At 39.9% G+C, this 21557-nt stretch overlaps 1 protein-coding gene across 1 annotated transcript; it reads left to right on the top strand.

Annotated features, from left to right (window-relative positions):
- The first annotated feature begins 420 nt into the window (after positions 1-420).
- rlf (RLF zinc finger) lies at positions 421-21515 on the top strand. The gene is made up of 8 exons (XM_079833905.1): positions 421-638; positions 6472-6626; positions 6750-6831; positions 8094-8229; positions 12453-12655; positions 12760-12896; positions 16121-16262; positions 16353-21515. Exons 1-8 carry the CDS (start codon positions 423-425, stop codon positions 21354-21356), a joined length of 6075 nt encoding a protein of 2024 aa, XP_079690031.1. The 5' UTR covers positions 421-422; the 3' UTR covers positions 21357-21515.
- Positions 21516-21557: the final 42 nt, after the last annotated feature.

The following is a 21557-nucleotide window of genomic DNA, read 5'->3' as shown; positions in this document are numbered from 1 at the left end:
CCTTAACCCACATCATTGTAAGAAAAGGATCAAACAAATATGTTTTTTTTTTATTATATAAGGGGGGTATACGATTATAATTAATAATAAACCAGCATTCAGTGAATTCTAGGGGAATTAAAAAAAATGTGTTCTTGTTGATGTTTATTTAACGTTTATTACTATGAGCTTTTTTATTTTGATGACCATTTTATTAATAGTAATTTAGTCGAATATACAGTATAATAAACAAGAATTAGCAAGGAACTAACACTTACAGATATAAAATATCTAGATATAGAAACATATAAATATATCTGTATAAATCCACCTGAATTTGTTAAAAAATAAATATAGGGTGGTCAACGTGTTGTGCGAGAGAGCGTGTTGCACTCTCTTCGGTCCCACCTGGAGCAGGAGGCCCTTCACCATCACATGACTGCATGTGTGCGTACGCGCTGTGGCTGCCAGTGAACATGGCGGATGAGAACGCAGAAGCGGAGCTCGACTGGAGCGGCCGACACAGCCTGCTGCTCGACGAGGACACATTTTTCGCTATGGAGAGCCTGCAAGCCACCCTTCAGCACCTCGAAGCCGAACTTCGGCAGCAAGACGTTTCTGAAGAATCGTCCACGGAGTATTGCAATAACTTCTGCCAGGTACGCGCTGTCGAAAACGCTGCATGCATGTGAATTGTTTATATGCAACGTTTCAGAGCCGTGGCGGCTCGCGTTAGCTAACCAGATGCAAGTTGTGGCTGCATCCGACCATGCGTGGATGTGATCTTAACGCGTGGGCCGCTTAGTAAGCCATGCAAACGCAAACTATTACAAGCTAATTGTGGTGGCATGCACGCCCAATGACAAGCAAAATAAGAGCCGATGAAAGCTTTAAGTTGGCATTTTATAATGATAAGCTATATTTGGTTGTGTTAGTTCGCTAATGCTGTGCATAGCGTGTTTGACTGCTTCCCCCCCTGCCCCCCGTATATGCGGATATAAGTTTGTGTTTAGGATTGTGGATCTATGCTCTGTAATATCAAGCATTCGAGATTTGGTTTTAAGGGCCTGCTGAAACGGCATTTGCATGTTTTGTTTGAACAGGTATATCTTGTACTGGGGGCACAGCACGTTAGTGGGGTGGGGCTCGGTTGTGTTTATTTTGTGCATGTTCTCGTCTCTACTAACTTTGATGCCCCCTGTCACGTGTCACTTCTAATCAACCTTGGGAGTGTTTGAGTTCTTGAGTCCAAACTCAGACCCTATTTAAGAGACCCAGTTCTCTTTGCATTCACACTGAGATCCCTTTTTAGTTGTGATCTGGTCTCAGTTCAGTTTTTATGTATACTGTTTTTGTGGAACCAGTCCACTTGAATATTATTGTAATATGTTGATTATGTTTGGTACTGTCTCGAAATAGTGAATTCTCCAATATTTTGATATGAATATATATTTTGAAGCAAATTTCAGTCTTGTTACGTTAAAGGTTCAGTAAGCGATTTCTGAAAAACTGTTGATTATTAGAAATCAACACTCAAGCAAAAACACCCCTGCCTTCATTCCTCCACCCCTGAAAATAACTTGAATGCTATGCAACATGGGCAATGACTTGACAGCTGACGCATCAGGCAGCTCACTCAAGCATGGATGAATCATCTGTGATTCAATCATTACAACCGCATATATTGGTTTTGTAAAACATCTTAATCACGTATTTAGCTAAAATAAAGCATCCTTGGTGTCCTTTTTTAGGCTTTCCTGCTCTTTACCATCTCTCTAAACGTTTTTTTCACGAATGTGGGCCTTAACGCTGGCCTGATCGTAACCCTTCTTTTCCCAATAATATTCCTCTGACCTTTTCCTCTGTGGTAATATCTCTGTTATCTCTATTTACAGTCTTCCTAGTCTACAAATGTCCCACTTGTTCACTTTCTCTTCTCTATAAGAGATTGGCTACAAGAGAGTTGTGGTGTTCGGTGCCATCCACTTTTTTTTATCTTCCTATTTAAACAGCCAGGGCTGTGTGCAAACACAATTTCTTTTCAACACACACAGAACAGACATCTAGCTAAATTGATCAAATAAGCTACATTTTCAACAGTATTTCCCAGAAACCGCTTGCTGCACCTTTAATCTTATTAGTCCTACAAAAGAGATTCATCACAATTAATGTATTTACCGTAACATTAGTCCTGATTAGAATAGTAGCTATTATGTGTTAAAGCTTTTCAAGGCAGTCCAGCTAATCAACTGACACTGACTCTTCAAAAAGTTTCTGAAGAGACACGATCACTTTATATGATGAACAGATTGAATTTAGATTTGTATTCACACATATCATTTATGGTAAATGGAAGCTCGAGAAAGTTCGCTTGACGTGTGAGAACCAACAAGGTTCACACGTCAAGTGTTACGCAGCACGTTTGAGTTTTCGCAAAAGGTTTGTTCTTGCGTGTCAAGTTCAAAATGACAAAATTCTAAATTCAATCTGTTCATCATATAACGGGATCAAGTCTTTTCAGAAAATTTGGGGAAAATGTGCTCCTGGATTAATAATCTATGCATTTAATTTATACAGGACTAAAAGCTATCCAGTGTTATTTTACATTTGATTACTTTATTCAGTTTCAGTTGTATTTCTGTACCTGAATACTAGTGGTAGACGTTTTTATTTCATTTGTATCTTCTGTTCTGTATTTGTGCTACTTTTTTCATTCAATCAAGTCAAATCAAGCTTCCTTGTGTTGTGTAAACTCTTGAGCAACAAAATTACCCCATTGTAAAAACACAAATACAATGAGTGAGCAAACATTTAGGTGAGTGAAATGTACCATAAGTTAAAAAAGATTTTCCAAGACGAAATTCAGGCCTGGACTATGTTAAAACAATTAATGTATTTCACATGTTTAAAACTGTTATTTGTGACAGCACATGTCAATCATGCAAAGACTTTTGTGTGACGTGCGTCCTTAAAACCATGATGCTAATCTGTCATTGTTGTGTCTTGTAATTTGGCCATAACACACACCAATTTAACAGACTACATTTGAAACCTCAGCAAGGCCTTTTCCTGAGCTTTACTGTGGCAAACGGTCCAACAGATGTCACATGCCATATACTACCAGTGTCTGCCTTAAGAGTTCTTTGTTAATTTGCTAAATTTTATAAATGAACTGGTTTTCACTTTTCATGTGTGCTTCATGGGTTCTTCTATTTGAATGAAAGCAATACCTATTGGCAGATGTTTGTGAAGCAAGAAAGAATTCTGTCTTTCACCAGAGCACCTAGCCTGACAAGCCAGACCCACATTAAGATGTTGGGTCTGGAAACTCACCATTGACAGGGCTCAATCCGAGGGGCGGGATAAATGGTTGTCTTTCAAATTCCCTCTGCATGCAATTGGATGGCGCCATGAGCGCAACAACCAACCAGAGCAAAGAAGAAGGTGAAGCCGAGCTAACGTTAGTTGATAGACTTTCGCCGTATCTGGTAGGCAAAACTTCGAACATATCTTCTTTTCTTAAGAATTACTTCAGTGCCGTTCTTTTCTCAAAGAAAAGCTTAACTCCAAGTCTTCCAGAGTCGCGGCCAAAGCCGATTCAAAAGGCCGCTGTTCGTCAGCTTTGTTTACGAGTAGCACGCAGAACCTCCACAACTCTGCCGTGACGTGCTGTCATTGTTAAGCCCGCCCACTGACTCTACACACACTGTGATTGGCCTGACCAGAGTTTGGTTTTTCCAGCTCTCAGGTATACAGAGAGTTGCTAGACTACACTCGCGGCAAAATAAACGTTCTGCTGCTAGGGTGCGTCTAGATTTCTAGGCTAAAGAGCACCCACATTTTGGTTGAAAACAAGTTGGAACAAGGGTGCCACTTGCCATAAATCTTAATCTACTACTAATATATACCTGTGTTTTGTGGTTAAAATAAATTTCTGTAATCTTTAGAAAAGGCTTGTTTTAAAGCAGGTTGATGGTTAACAATTATGTTAAATTGAACCCAGTGAGGTGAGGTCAATATTATAGTCTTCTGAAACTACAAATTGCTATTTTCTTGCTGTCCTACGTTCTGCTTTTACTATTTAGGCTTTTCCTTTTGTCATTAGCAGAATAATGATCTAACCACTATGAGTTTTTCTTCACTCAAGTGATGGTCTCGGAAGGCGGCATCCCAGCTGCTCTGGGGTGAACAGGGCTATACTTGGTTACCCAGAGGGAAACTCTCTTAATCTTAGTTGTAGAGGTTAAATATGGCATGACATTTCCTTTCTTGTTCTCTATAATAAGATATCATTTGGGATTTAATATCCTTGAGGCTTGATGTTTGTGAAAGGAGAGTTTGAATGTGTATATCAGGAATGAGGAGGTTATCTAGAGTTGCTCTGTGCTCTAGTTACTTCTGCTTCCGTCCCTAAGGTCCAATCAGAGCGCCCCAGCACAGATGGAGTGCTGTGGAAGTGTTGTATCAGGGGTTTCTCCTCACATCCTCCCTTGTGTGGACCTGTCACCTGGTTTGCGGTTGAGACAGTATGCTAACATGTTGAAGCCAGGCTCTCAAAATAAAAGACCCATGTCAGCACTTTGCAGAAGTCAGGCCTCATCCACCTTAAGGCCTGTACACACCGGGACGAATATGGCGCGCTTATCGCCAGCGTTTTTCGTGACGTTTTTCGATGCGTCTTGAGTGTTCACACCCAAGCGATTTTCACTGGCGATGGGCCGAGTGAACGTGCAAATTCAGTAGATGGCACTCCCGGTACACAAGGTGGTGCTGCGGCACTTTACGCTTCTGACACACGCTTGTCACACAGAAGAAGAAGAAGAGAGACAGTGTTTACGTGCTTGCCAAAACCACAGATAGATTATGTCTATGGCCAAAACCATTCACACACTTTTTGCTAACTGGCAGGCAGCACTAGCAGCGCATCTTCTTCTTTGTCTACTTACTACTTCTTCGTCGTATCAATGTGTGCTCGGCAAGACCGTTTTGTGTTTGAGCGCCACCAAGTCGTGTTTTACTGTCACTTCAGCAGCTCCAGGCATGTGAACAAAAGCGCTGATCTCATTGGTCGGCCAGTTTTTAATGCGCCGCGTCAAAATAAAAAAACGAACGCCTGCCGTTTTGCGCGTCGGTGTGCACACTCACATTGGTGCCCTTTGTTTAGTCACGAGGCGTTAAACGCGTGCGAAAATCGTCCCGGTGTGAACAGGCCTTTAGTCTTGTTGCTTGAGCAAAATACACTTTCATTAAAAATGTTGGGCTGGGTAACATTTTTTTTTTTGTCTCTTATGCTCACCAAGGCTACATTTGTTTATGATGATGATGACACATGGAGATTCTATGAAAATTACACTATTTAAAAGTTTGCGTTCGTAAGATTTTTGAAAGAAGTCTCTTATGCTCTTAGGCTTCTTAAGGCTTCATTAATGTGGTAAAAATATAGTAAAACTGTAATATTGGGAAATATTATTTTGAATCAAAGTAACTGTTTTTTAATTGAAGTATAGATTATATTTGAAATATATTTCTGTGATGACAAAGCTATGTAACTTTATAAAGTAGACATGGCAACTTCTCTGAACACAACCAGCTTCGGAACAGGTTATGTATGTTCCAACAAGGTTAGTTTAATTCAGAGCTATTCAGCACTTGCATGCTCTATTGATGAGGCTCCACTGGGTGTGTCAGATTTCCCACAATATATTCACTTTTTATTTTTTGAAAGCAATGTTTATTATTTCTCTAATCATCTCATCTCAATAATAATCTGCATTCAATAGTTTTTTTTTTTTTTTCCTTTTGCAATGGGACATTTTATATAATGTAACTGCATATGATAAATCTCGCCTTACAACAAATATATTTAGTTTTTTAGATAATATTTTTTTTTTTTTGCACAACCAACCTCCTAGTTGGTGGCGATTTAGACCGTGAATGTAAATCGCCATAAAATATAAGAATGCTTCTTAACGTCTGTTTTCATGGTGACTTGTGGATTCTGCACTCTGTCCTTGTTTGTTGACTGAACTTACTCCCGGACACGTTTTTGGAATTATAACCATGAGTAAGAAAGGTTTAAAAAACTTGTTTTAGTATAAATGTTGAAAACGGTTGTGCTGCTTGATATTTTTGCGGAAACTGCATTTTCCAGGGTCTTTGATGAATAGGAAGTTTAAAGATGAGGAATAGACTTTTAATCAGTTTAATGTGTCCTTGCTGAATGAAAGTGTTCATTTCTTAAAATAAAAAAAATAAAAAATCCTGTTCCCAAATATTTGAACGGTGGTGTACATCTGCATAGAAATTGTTAAAATGGTTCATGCAGCATGAATTTAGACGAAGTTTAGGTTACACTTTAACAGACTTTTATTAGTGTGTTGTAATATCTGTTGGACCTCCGAATAGCAGTAAATTGGACTTTATTCTTGTTTGTGTGGTGTTAAAATGGCTTGATTATTTTTATGATCTTGTTTATTTTGGTTATTCTTGTAGGCTCTAATGCATTACGCTGGGAGCAGGAATTCAGTGGAACATGGATTGCCTCTATTGGAAGTTTACTGTCTGTCAATCAACTGTTTTGCTGCTGCCAGGCCACATCTCACAGGCGACTCCCCAAATGTTGCCCTTGTGCTCAAAAGACTTGCATTGTAAGTGCTATTTTTAGTATTTCAAAATAAAATGGTATCACAAACATTCATAAACATATTTTAAATTCTGTCCTGTTGTCTACTGGCTCACTTATTCTTATAAAAACCGTATATCATCTGCAGGAGTTGCCTTGAATTGTTGTTGTCTGTGCCTCAAAATGAAATACCTTTGGAAGCCTGGCTGCAGTTCCATGGTTCAGTTCAGGTAAGATCAAATGATTGAGTTTGAGATTCATTTATTGTATAAGATAGATAAGTTACATTTTGACTGAACAGAAGAGGCTAAATTAAATGTTCTGGATCCTTAAAGAATTGTTATCGTGGACATTAGGGGAACCTAATAAAGTTCAATAACCTAATTTCAGTCCTAAATAAAGCATTATTGTGGATAGAGAGGCATAGCAGGGACTTCTTGTATACAACTGAGTGTTGCTTTTTAAAGGTCCCCTTCTTCGCGATTCCATTGTTCAAACTTTAGTTAGTGTGTAATGTTGCTGTTAGAGCATAAATAATACCTGTAAAATTATAAAGCTCAAAGTTCAATGCCAAGCGAGATATTTTATTTAACAGAAGTTCCCTTTCAAAGCCTACAGCGAACGGCTGGCTTGGACTACATCCTGGTACTTCCTTCTTTAATTACGTCAGTAGAGCAGTAGAACAGACTAACCTCTGCCCACAAAGAAACGCGAAAAAGGGGGCGCGGTCTTGTTGCTGTCCCACGTGGAGAAGCGGACGGTCGCGTGGAGAAAAGGAACTGTTGCGTTGAGTGTGTTTTTATCGCCATGTCATCGAGACGCTGTTATTTTCATCCAGGAGTCAAATCACCTTTGTTTGGCTTTCCCAGGGACGCTGTAGAGATTATTGAACGCATACATCTCTCCGTTAAGAGGCGTGACCTTTCCAACGTGCGCTAAGCTGCTGTCAAATTACAACACAGGAACCGCTTTCACGTGCGCTAAGCTGTGGTCGAATCACAGCACAGGAACCGCTTGCACAATCAGAACTCGTTACGTGTTTCTGAAGGAGGGACTTTATAGAACAAGGAAATCACCAGCCGTTTTTAGGACAGTGGAAACAGCGGTATACAGATAAGTAAATAGTGTGAAAAATACTGTGTTTTTTTACACGCGAAACATGAACACATGTTATATTGCACACTGTAAACACAATCAAAGCTTCAAAAAAACATGAAGAACGGGACCTTTAAGGCTGAACTTTAAATAACATGCATGTAGTAGGATATTTATGTATTTTCTTGATAAATTGCAATGCATTTGCATTTTTATTTGAATGCAGCAATAATGGTTTGACTACATGTCCCATTGGGAATTTACAATCACCCTGGACAGAAAATATCACCAATACAGAAAAAATAGTGGCATTTTTCTGGACACTAGTTGCAGGCAGGTGCTATAGACTTTATTTTTTCATTATATATTTTGCAATGTGTGGTTTTACTCTTTACAGGCGGCCCATGAGGCCATGCTGCAGTATGGCAGTACAGATTTGCATGCCCTTCTAAACATCACAGGTGAAGGTGGAGCTTGGAATAATCCTGTCCTGGTCTCACTTCTTACTGGTCAGCCCACAGACCCAGATGAGGGTGTGTAACATATTATTGTTCATAATGCCCACAATATGTGTAAACTATCTTTTTGTTTTTTTGTTGATTTATTCAGCAATGTGGACGGGCTGACATTTTATTACACAATATTGCTTAAGTAAAACATTTTTATCTGAAGTTTTACTAGTTTAAAGGGATAGTTCACCCAAAAATGGAAATTAGCCCATGATTTACTCACCCTCAAGCCATCCTGGACGTATATGACATTCTTCTTTCAGATGAATAAAATTTGAGTTTTATTTAAAAAGTCCAGGATAATCCAAGCATTATAATAGCAGTAATTGTTGCTCTGTTTTTGAAGTCCATAAAAATTGCATCTGTCCATCGAATAACGTGCTCCACGCAGCTCTGGGGTGTTAATAAAGGCCTTCTGAAGTGAATCGATGCGTTTGTGTAAGAAAAATATCCATATTTAAAACTTTATAAAGTAAAGCTCCGGCCGACCGCCTTCCATATTCAATTTATGGAAAAAGTGTTGAAAGTGCCTCTGCCGATCGAAAGACAAAAGCGACCAGGTACGTTCATCATGACAACACGTACGCATCTTGAATTGCGAGAAGGCACTTTCAACACTTTTCCACAGAAGGTAATCGGCTGGAACTTTACTTGATAAAGTTTTAAATATGGATATTTCTCTTACACACATAGTTTGATTCGCTTCATAAGGCCTTTATTAACACCCCAGAGCCGTGTGGAGCACGTTATTCGACGGACAGATGCATTTTTTATAGACTTCAAAAACAGAGCAACTATTACTGCTATAATAATGCTTGGACTAGGATGGGCATTCGATTACATTTTCTTAGTCGATCGTCGGGAGAATTAACGATCGACTATCGATTAATCATCAACTTTATTATAATAAAATTAATTATTTAACTTTTATAATTAAAAAATGCAATAAATACAAAAATACAGCGTGTTTTTCCTCGATGAGACCTTTATTACAAGATCAACTTGTGGCAGACAGTTAAACTACGTTCACTTAGGCAAACCGAACATATATGCGCGTGCATATACGGTGCTCTAAAGCAGCAGAACCTGCAGCTGCGGGCCGGCGTTCTTAAACAGAGACCTAAACAGAGATTTGTTCCAAAATAATTATAGCCTAATAAAGAATCATGTTAAACAATAACTTAAACAAAAAACATAATAATACTTAGATCTGACAGGTTTTGTCAACATGTAACTCAAAACTGGCAGGCTTTCTGTGAACAGGACCGCAGTTCATTTGCCAGGCATCACTAGCCGTGTTTCCATTAAATTTTGCAAAAACTCCCATATATCGCAAAAAAGTTTTTACGTTCGAACGAGGTGGTTTTTCAGGCAATTTGAAAAAGGACATTTTTGCAAAACTGCCATGGAAACGCATTCAGGTCAGCTGGTACGGTCACACATTGCTCCCACACAGGGCCTACATATTATTTTTCCACTCAAGTAAAAACGAGATCTTATGTTGTTAAAACGACATATATTTTATAATAAGGGCAGTGGCGTAACTTTCAGCCTTACTCAAAGACTAGGAAACAGCCCAGTTACGCACGTCAATCCATTCCCGACGATCTTGGTTTGCTTCTTATTTATTAAATATACAGGCAAATAGTGTATTAAACATTGATCAAAATTAAAATACGATTTATACAAAACAAAATTAATTTTAAAGAAAGACTTTCTAGAAAACACATTTCAACGAAGTGCTCAGAATCCATGTCCATATGCGCATCTGATGTTTACTCATGCTGCTCACTTTTCTTAATCAACATATGAAATAAAAAAAAATATGATATTTAGACATAGCCTAACTATATGAAACTAAATAGGCTACGTTTTCTTTAACCCTCTGTCCAACGAAGTCGTCGGCGCCTTTTGATGGATTTTTTTCCTTTATGACAGCGCGGAAACAAATCACAATACTCCATAATGTCTAGCCATACTACGGATAAGTGCAAGACATAATTATAATAAACAGTAAACTCTCTACTTTTATTTGTGTACACTCACAATAACGGCAAAGGCCGTGGATTCTGGGAACAGATTATTTTGCACTCCACTCCAAACACTGTCTTCATTTCAAAAGCATTTCTAAATTCAGTTTATATTTCCAACAAACGAAATTCCAAGCCAAAATATCGAAGTGGTAAAAAAAACCGTTTAGTTATCACCACCATGAAGATTCAAACTTTTCGCTCGTCTCTGTATGTGGCAATGCGTCAAAGTGGATCATTCTTTACAGATGATGGTATGTTTGGACAGAAGACGAGACAAAGTTCTTTATTAAACTCATAAAAAACAATAGAATTTAAAATGCCACAATTTATCATAACACCTCTTATGTGCCGCTCAAGTATTAGGTGCCTTCCTTGCCATCAGTGCTTGGATAACACACACGCGTCTCTTTTCATTAAAAATAATGGCGCGCGGTGGCTGGGATATACATAAACCTAACAACATATGTAGCATAATTTTTGGAATGACTTATCACGAGAAGAAAATTATTGTTTTCGTCGCATAACACGCCGTCAATTTGCAATATTTTTTTATCGACCTTTAGAAAATATTGCAAAAGTTTTGGGCAAATCTGTAATGGAAACGCGGCGAATGATGTAGCTGCCAGGTTATGGTGATGTAGCTCTCAGCTGTTAAAGCGGTCCAGCAGTCTGTAGTTAGAGCAACTCTCTCAGCTTTGCTCAATTATTTTAACAGCAGCTGCTTTCGTTCTTCGTAGTGAGTTTCTACCAGTCTGGTGATGGTACGTCATGATGGAATTTGATATGCTGGTTCCAATAAATGTATCAGTTCTCAAAAACCATTGCCCTCAACAATACTTAAGGGCAGAATATCCAATTCAATGAACTTGCAGATCCCTTGGGCAGGGGCGTAAATCGCGTGGGGGACGGGGGGGACAGGGCCCCCCCAATCTGAGGGCTGCCCCCCCCCTAAAAACCATGCTAAGTATTATAAATAATATAACAATATATACTTAAAATAAATGTGTACGTGGTAAAACAATACAAACGCAAACGGGACAAAAAAATGCGTTTTAAGTTTAGAAACATTTTGAGAAACATTTCATTACAAATAATATGCTAATGAACCCAAAATTCAAGCAACCCGTCCTCAAATTCAAAAAATTGGCGCTAATTATAATCCGAAAGTATATGCGCACGGCCGTTCTGTCAGTGTAGGGTTTTGCTCAAAATGTTAAGTGGCAGATCAGAGGGCTTGCTGCAGTTGAATATCTAAATATCTGAATATCATAGTATTTTATACTATGTGGAGGACGCAAGATAATTGAATAATTATAATATGCCTGCGTGGTGAACCTAATCGCATTTAAACAACTATCGCTTTGTGTTGTTGGTCAGATAAAATGACAGAGAAAAGAAAAACGGACATTAGATCATTTTTCAGTACACCAAAACGCCAAATAAGTACGAAATATATATATATGCTATATATATATATTTCTTTTTTTTTTTTGGTACACATATCCTTACAAGTACGATTTTGGCTGGATTATTTGTGTCCCCTTCAAAAATTGCTCTTGAGAAATTTCATGTTTATTGTCCCCCCCAACTGTTAGATGAAATTTACGCCCCTGCCCTTGGGTAATTTTCTCTGCTCGTTGTGCATCACAGCTCTGAGTCTGTGCGAACGGCGACTTGATGCTAGGTTGAGACTGAGAGCAAGATGCACTGCCACCGACATTAACCAGGGACGGATGCACTTTAAGTGGTACATCATTTGAGTTGTGGCCGTGTTGTACTTATACACGGCATCGCAATGTTTGCATTGAACTTCACCACACAGTGAAATTAATTTAATTGCTTCAAGACTCACACTACACAACGCAATCTGCATTAGATAAAAAAATGCGCTAGATTAATCGATAACAAATTAACGTGATCAACGAAATTCTTGACGATCAATTATCGATCGTCGATTAATCATGCCCATCCCTAGCCTGAACTTTTTAAATATTACTCAGATTGTATTCGTCTGAAAGAAGAATGTCATATACACCTAGGATGACTTGAGGGTGAGTAAATCATGGGCTAATTTTAATTTTTGGGTGAACTATCCCTTTAAGGGAGTTTTAATAAAGTATGTTATGTCTAAAGTCAGACCTTGGCTTAGAACAACATTGATCTCTAAATTAAAACAGTCACCTGTTTACTTATCATTGCCTTTCTCTGGAACAGTGAATGCCTATCTTGCTTTGGAGGGAGAAGGTTTTATGGAAATGCGGATCAAACACTTGGAGAAAGTAGGGGAGGTAGAGAAAGCACTGATCCTCAACAAAGCCTGTGCTAACTGCAGCCTCCTGCCTAATCAGTCTACTTTTCGCCAAACCTTTGTCACCCAACTGTGCCAGATGCTGCCTAGTGAGGAAGCTATTTTAGAGGTAAAGTACACATTTTACTTAATGATTGTCTCTTATGGTTGGAACTTCATGATGTGTTTGTTAATAAACTAAATTATTTTACTATCTCTCCCTCTGTCTATAAGATTTCTAGAGTAGACGCAAAAGATGTTCTGGACATTATTTGCAACATGGATTCTGAGGGGGATGAGAGCACAGCCTTCATCCTGTGCACCACATATTTTACACAGCAGCTACAGCAAGACAGCTTGTACTGTTCCTGGTGAGGACCTTTTTATAATCAAAACACACTGGACTGTCTTTGTGTATTTAGCTTTGTTCACTTGTGAACAGATCACTGGAGATAATGCTAATACAGGTGTAAATGAGATCTAAATGAAATTTCCATGTCAAACAAGCTCATTGACTTTGTGTCTTAGTGTGTATACTAGTGTGGTAACGATACCACGACAAAAAGGTCATGGAAGTTATGGCCGACTTGATTTATGTAGTGTGACGTTTCTGAGTGAAAACGCTTTTCGAATATAAAAAGTTATAGGCCGGGACTTAACTTAAATTGATATAAATGTATTAATTAGTGGTAGTCGGGGAAGCTTGGTGAATGGGAACAGCCTATTGGGACCAGAAGAGACACACATTTTCTTTCTTTCTAAGGCAGTGCGTTTTGCGTTGGTTTTATGTGACGGGTAGGTTTAGACCTTAGTCAGGGTAGATGCCATATTTATTATTATTATTATTTTTTTTTATGGATGAAAATGAGGCTGTGAGGGGACAGACATGGTCTTTACATTGGCGTGCACTGTGTATAAATGTCCAACATGTAATTTCCATAACTCAGGGCCAACTCAAAACGGTTTCATTTTTGAATGCATTTATAATTAACAAATTACATTATTGGAAGTTTATTGTATGGATCTATGTTTTCAAGTTGATGAATATTTTGCCTTTATACATGAGCCACACCTACACATAATAAGTTTTTTGACCCATAGAAACCACTGCTTCAAAGATGTTAGAAACATAATTTTTCTTTGAAACTAGAAGTTACCACCATATTTTAAGGGTTAGTTTAGGGTTGTGCCGATGGACGATATCATCGTCCATCGTGATGGCTGACCGACATCACGATGGAGCGCGACCATCGTGATGCCACGCCCCCGTTGCGAGTGCGACACACACTAATCCTCTTCTATAGTAGTTAAACTAAAAACTTAGCAGGAATTGCTCTGTAAATCAAATTGAGAATGTAACTAATGCATATAGCCTATGCTATTTTAAATACTGTAGTCTATGCCAGATATAGCCTATATAGCCTACATTTTGAAATCATTTGAGGCTGAAACATCCATATGCATGCGTGTTTATTTTAGCACTTCCGTCAGTGAAACTACACAGCCTATAAAACATTGAAACGATTTTCAGTAAATAATCGTTACCTCAAGAATATAAGAAAATTAAATATTAGTTAGAAAAATATTTTATTCATACTATTTCCCTGCAAAGATTTGTTCCCTGCATTTACCTCTCTGCGCTTTGAGAGGAATGTGGGACACAAGCTGGAAAGACACCTTTTCGAATATCTTCATCTTCATGTGTTCTCCTGATGTTGCAAGGCAACACTTGTTGTAAAAGTTCTGAAGAGCGGATTTTATCTTCCACAAGGGCAAGACATTTAGGCAATGTTTGATTATTCACTGCCAGAGAAAACGAAACTAAAATCACCGCGGCGTGTGTGTGTGTGTGAAATGCGCTTTTCAAATAGACCGCTATTCTTGACGCGCCTAACCAAGTTTAATAACTAGAACAAACTGTGTTAAATAAAGTTTGAAGTAAAAAGGTATTCGTCCTACAGTGCTTTTTATACTTTACCACAGTAAAGGATGTGAATAGTTAATAGACTTAATTATAAGCAAACGAAAGGAAGAAACGATTATAATCCCTTGCGAAAATGGCGACGTGAGTGAAGATTTAGGAAAAGAAACGAGATGTCCATGTCCATTGGGATAAAATGGACTGGGCCTATTGTTAAATTCACGGAAAATCGAGTGACCAGATCCAGATTGCAAAGCAGAATGAAAAAGTGCTATCTGACCATTATTTTCTTTCTAGGCTAAAAGCTTTGTGCTTCACTCCTGTGGTAGCTAATATTCACGTGCAAGTTGCAACAGCATTCACATACAAAACACTGGGTTAGTAAAATAACGAAATAATTTTTTTAAGAGTAGAAAATAGTATTTATGTAAAGAGATATATTTAAAAAAAAAGAGCTCAACTCTTAAGTGGAAGGAACCTATTTTTTTCCCCTCAAGTGCAACCTAGCGGATGATTCATTATTTGGGTTAGTAAAAATAACGAAATGATAGTTTTAAGTAGAAAATAGTATTTATGTAAAGAGATATAGTATATTATCTACCTATTTACATAATTACACCCCCCCCCCCCCCCCCCAAACGACGATATCATCGACCATCACGATGTTTTACTGTAAACATCGTCAACTGCCAATTTAGGGGACATCGCCCAACCCTAGGTTAGTTCACCCAAACATGAAAATTCTTTCATTAATTACTCGTCCTCATTTTGTTCCAAACCTGCTTCCAGATTCTATGTCAGAACGCCGGCTCATTGGCTGACGCTGTTCACGTGAGCACCACGACGCATACGTGTGATGCTGACGGAGGAGCTATCCAATAATGAGCTGTCGTTCTGACTTATGCCGCGTTCCAGGCAACCCGGAACCCGTGTTTTTCTAACCTTCTACCTGTGAAAGTGCACTGGAACGGCAGCCAAACCCGTGACTTCCCACCCGTGAACTCGTACTAGATAGATGTACTCCCAGTTACGAGTTTTGACGTCACATAGCCCGCGAAGCAACAATGGCAGCCCCCTACGGATGCAGTGTTTATGAAACAAATATACAAATAACGTAAAATAAAAGGTTTAACAGCTTTTCTTGCCGTCTGCGCTGTTTTTCTCCTCGGTTTCCTTCAAATAAGCAAGGAGTAAGCACCTTTGGCGATAGAAATGATTGTAAATGAGCATACACCCCGTACGGTCCGCCATGCTTTGTTTACATCTAACTACCACACAATTCCTTGCGCTCAGGCAGTTTGGCGTGACTTTGCCTGGAACACTACAAAGTCGTGAGTTGTGGTTTGAAGTTGTAATTTAAGGGCTCAAAAACCTGCCTGGAATGCAGCATTAGAACCTGGAAGTGATTCACTGTTTACTACGCAAACAGCATAGGAGTCTGACACAGACGAGAATAAATTGTTGAATAAAGTCGTTATTTGTGTTTCGTTTTTGCATGCAAATGATTGACTTTTGTGACAATGCAGTACTGAGCCGATCTTCTAGGGTGCATTAGATATTAGCACAGGTAAACGTGTGGAGTGAAGGCCATGAATGGGTGTATTTCTTTTGCTCAGATGTCTTCTCTAATTAAGTTTTTTTTTTTTTTTCTTCTTCTTCTGTGGCGTCTGTCAGGGAGTTAACCCTCCTTTGGAGCAAACTGCAGAGAAGAATTGATGTGTCCCTTGAATCATTTATTGAACGGTGCCTCCAGTTTGCTGCCATTGCCAGGACTATCTACCATCTTCTCTTCCTCATTCGTGTAATTCAGACAGAGGTGAATAGACCCGTTTCCTCCCTCCTTATTTGGTTATCCCTTTAATGTACACCAAGCGGTTTCTGACTTTTTGTCTATTGTATTTTTCAGGCAATGCAGCTTGGCCTAGCAGTATCAATTGAACTGTGTGTGAAGGCTCTTCGGCTTCCAAGGCAAGAGGACGTAGATGCAAAAACAATGGTCTGCAAAGCTGTTGTCTGTCTCCTACCTGATGATCTGGAGGTGATACGGGCCTGTCAGCTTACAGAATTCCTCTTAAGTCCTGCACAGGAAGCCTTTGATGTCCTTGAGGAGCTCTACACACGCCCTGATCAAAAATATGATGAGGAGAATGCCATTATTCCAAATTCCCTGCGTTGCGAACTGTTACTTTCTCTGAAAGCACATTGGCCCTTTGACCCTGAATTTTGGGACTGGAAGACATTGAAGCGCTACTGCATTCAGTTACTGGGGCTGGAACCTGAGGAAGAAGTAGAGGATGAAGCAGCACCTGAGGAGCTGTGTAATCTTGGAGCAGTTTTGAATGAAGAGGTTGGGAAAGAGGGAGAAAATGAATATAAGGTTAATGTATTTAGCAGCACTGAGCAAGAGCAGACAGCGGAAAAAACGGAAACGGAAAAGGGACAAAAAGTCTCAAAGAAAAAAGACTCGCAAGATGTCTCTAAGAGATCCGACAAGCATCAGAAGGATATGTTTTTCTGCCAAATATGCCATAAACAAGTGGTTGAGACACGAATCTGTCACCATGCAAGAAAACACATGGAAAATGATGTGTGGACATGCCCTGTGTGTCGACAAAAGTTTAAAAGTAGAAAGGAGTTTGAGCCACACTCCAAAAAACACATTCAGATTCCTGCAAAGGGTCACTGGAAAAAGAAAAAAGTGAAGAAGAAGGTGGACCTGCAACATTATTTTAAGGAGGATAGTTTGGATGAGCTAGAGCCTGGTCAAATTCCTTTAGACCCTTCCCTTGCCATGTACTATCAGTCCACCCATGACCCTGTCGTATTAGAACATATATTAGAGCAAGCTGCCAGTGTGCCTGATAAGCAAGTAGATAATGACTATATTACATTTGACTACATCAACACATTCTTTAAATTACAGGATCGTGATGTTTACCAGTGTCCAGCCACTAACTGTTCAAGGAATTTTAAACTTTTTAAGTACTTGGGTGTACACATCAAAAATGAGCATGATGGTGAAGACCCCAATTTGAAACATTATCTGGAGATGAAAGACCGCCGGGAGAAGTGCACTTTCTGCCGGAAGACCTTCATGACTGCCTATCACCATCGCCAACACCGGTGGCTCCATTATGGAGATCATCCTTACATGTGTGTGGTCACAGGATGCGGTTCCCGTTTTGACACCACCAATGAACTTATTGCACATAAGCATAGTCATGGGTTCCATTTGTCCTATGGCTGTGAGTTGAAAGGTTGCAGTTTCTCTTATTGTGACCTTGGGCAGCTCTACCACCATGAGGCACAGCACTTCCGCGATGCAGCTTACACTTGCACCAGCCCAGGGTGCAAGACATTTTTCTACTCTCGCAGGGAATTTCTACAGCACTTGGCCACTCATGACATCACTTTCACAGAGAAAGACTTTGAGGCACAGAAAAAAATGAAAAGGAATCTCTTGCTCCCAGTTGTAGAAAGTGACTTGGTTTCTGGGTCAAAGGCAGAAGTAGAGAATGGTGTCCAAAAGGGTGGTTCAAGTTCATCTTCACAGCTCTTGACGAACAGTGAATCTAAGGTATCGGTGACGTGTGTTGCTGTCTGCTTTGATGGAAAAAAGTTTACATGTGGCTTAAAAAGATGTGAAAAGACTTTCACTACTGCAAGAGAACTTCAGAAGCACTTGAGAATTGCTCATCCAGGTGAGTTTAATGAGGAGGATCAATTATGCAAGAAGAAAGTACAAGCAAAGCATTCTAAGACTCAAGCCAATGAATTGCATAAAAGTGGCCAGGATAAGAAAATGACTCCAAAAAATTCGTCTACAGAGGAATCTGATCACAAAAAGGATATCTCGCCTCCTCCTGAGTCCGTAGATTGTGATGCAACCCTTTCAAATGTGGAACTCGGTGCAGCATTAACCGAAATCATGCTTGGATTGAGTCAACTAAGCCTTATATCTCCCAGCACTAGATATGCTACGTGTAATTCACAGAGCACTTCTACGCCTACCTTGAATGCAAGGTCACCTGCCAAAGCAGCAAACAACAAAAAAGAGGTGAAATCTCATGTAGCGAGTAGTGATTCAAAGAGGCTGCCGAGCATGTCAGAATTGCCACAAACACATGACCAGATTAAAGACTCAGAGAAGGAGCAACCGCAAAGCGAGCCCTCAACCAAGCCTTACACCTGTGAAGCCAAAAGCTGCCACTTCCAGAGCGTTACCTGTTGTGCTTTAATGCAGCACTACATTAAGATTCATGGATACGCTGAAGAAGAGGTGAAAAAGATGGAGGTGTTTCAGTCTCAAACATTTGAGCCTCTCAAAACACCCGATAGCACTGAAGATTCTGTCTTGGAGGAAGATCAACCACAAAGTGAGTTCCTTGTGCAGGCCACAACCAAGCCTTACACCTGCGAAGCTAAGGGTTGCCACTACCAGAGTGTTACTAGTCGTGCTTTAATGCAGCACTACATTAAGATTCATGGATACTCTGAGAAGGAGGTGAAAAAGATGGAGGTGTTTCAGTCTCAAATGTTCAAGCCTTTCAAGTGCCATCTCTGCTCCAAAAGCTACAGAGATAAAAAAGAATTGAGGGTCCACTATATACACATGCATCACATAAATAAAGCTGTTGTTGAACAGATGAGCTGCTCTTTTAAAAGGAGGCTAGTTGATAAAGCACCTGTGTTGTCATCTAAAATGAGGAACAGGAAGAAGTCACAATCTTTGAAGACGGATGACCTTAAAACCCAAAGACGAGACAAACACCTCTGGCAACAGAGATGCCAAAAACAAGATTATCAGTTGTGGAAAAAAAAACTTGACAGGAAAAATGGACAAGTTAAAGCTAAAGAGAAAAGGCAAGTCCCTTCTGAAACTGATGCTGATGTAAACCACGAAACGGTTGATGTTAGGGGAAGCCGCCGCTTGGTAGCAAAAGGGAATCTGAGCCACATTCTCACTAAATACAATAAACCATTTCATTGCGTGCACAAAAACTGCAATGCTGCCTTCAGTAATCAGAATGCCCTTGTTGGCCACCTTCAATTAGTGCATCACTATAACCGCTCACAGTTGTGCTTTCCATGTGAACACAAAGGATGTGAAAAGCAGTTCAACAACTTGTCTAGTCTTACTAAACACTACCGTAAAGAGCACAGCTTTAACAGAAAGAAAATGACATCAAAAGTGTCCTGCAAATCTAAGAACATGCCTAAAAGACAGATGGCCTCATCAGAGGAGCCCATACCAAGGTTCAAGTGTACCTATGCTAACTGCAATGAGTCCTACCATCTCAACAGCAGCCTCTTGCGTCACACAAGTCAGTTTCACCAGAACCAGACTCCCCTGAATCCAGCTTCTACTTCTGTGAATAGCAAGTTTAAAATGAGCTATAAAAAGCATGTGTTCTATAGGCACTGTGATCCATCTGATTCTCTTGTCGTGCGTCTCCAGAGTACACCTAAAAAAGATGAGTCAAATAGTGGATGCCAAACGAAGTTGATCATCTCACCTTCGTCCCAGTCATCGAAAGATTCCCAAAAGCTGCCTCTCAAGCAAGCTTTGAGATGCTGTCTCAAGGATCAGGAAATTACTCCGTCTGAGGAGAACTTTGAGTCGACTGAAGAAAATGCAGAGGATTTGCTGGACACAGTACCTAAGCCACAAAATATCAGACAAAGAAAAAGATTTGACCTGATTGTCTTCCGAACACATGAGGAGGCTTTGCAGATGTGCCAAGACCGCTGCCTGTCTGTGGCCTTCCCATGCATGGTACAGAACTGTGACTCGGTAGTAACAAGAATGAGTAGTTTGACTCGACATTACACTGCGGTTCACAAATTTACACGGTCACAGTTGACTGACAATAAGGACAAATTATGTTACACTGCTGAAAAGTTAGAAGAGATTATACAAAAGAAATCTGCTGTGTCTGCTATACCTGATTTAACAAGGATTCCAAATGGTGTCCTCAAGATGGAGTATCAGTCTGAGCCTGCGACCCCAGGTGGCCCGTCACTTCCAATGAGCCTCCATTCCATAAAAACCGAATCTAAGGGACATGAAGTAATTGAGTTTTCAGGGGAGCCACAGCCTGACAGAAGCTTGGTTATTGCAGCTGAAGATTTGCTCAATGGCTCCCCAAAGTCTAGCGGGAACCCTGAAGAGCCTGTTTCTGAGGAGAGTCCAAGCCACAAAGACAGGTCAGACTCGGAGTTAACAGCACCACCTCTTATTCGACCTCCACCGCTTGACCTCTCTCCACCCTCTACCCTCAGAATTGCTGTTGATGAAAGTTCATTTGAACCCTCTGGTAAAGACAGTAAATCTGTTAACATTCCTTCTACTGTTTCCATATCAGTTCCCACCCCAACTCGGCAGCCCCTCAGACGGAAGAATGAACTCTCTGAACCACCACCGCCAGCCCCTCTTTCACCAATCCCAAAGGATCCTGTAGTGCACAGTCTAGCACCACGAGCTTTTGACATTGCAACATACAAACCAATGGGCTTTGAGTCTTCATTCTTGAAGTTCATTAAAGAGAAGGACGAGGAGATCAAATATGACAAGCCGTGGACTACAGGAGTTACTAATCCTTGTCTCAAGCCTGATCCACCTCACCGCAGGGATTGTTTCAGACGGAACTGTTCGGTCAAAGAAAACACTCAGAGAGGAGCCCCCATCTCTCGAAGCCGCAAGTTTCGGTCATCCCCTCTGAGGCACTTGATCTCTAAAGGAGAGTGTACCTCTATCCAGAATCTCCGTCTGATTTTGGAGAGGGCTTTAGGGGGCTGTGGTGACCAAGCTATAAAACAGCTTCAGTTCTTGAAGCCTGTGGTGGTTCTAGAGAGGCCAAAGTCCTTTGCCACCATTCTCGATCTCTTACCCTCTGAAACTAAAGCATAAGCTTCTGCTGGGCAACAAGGCAGTTAAAACTCTTGTCCACCTTTTTTATTTGAGAGACTTTCATAGTATTTTTTATATCATTGATACAATTTTGGTTCTTTGCTGCCAGAATTAGGTAACTTGTTTAAGTTGTGAATGTTTATATCTGTAAATAAGGTCAAATAAAAAAGAACAAAAGATTTAGAAAATAAATGTTCTGTT

Source organism: Gobio gobio (genome assembly GCF_949357685.1).
Source record: "Gobio gobio genome assembly, chromosome: 13".
NCBI lineage: Eukaryota > Metazoa > Chordata > Actinopteri > Cypriniformes > Gobionidae > Gobio > Gobio gobio.
Note: the sequence above shows the minus strand (reverse complement) of the source record. Positions and strands in the feature narration are given on the sequence as shown.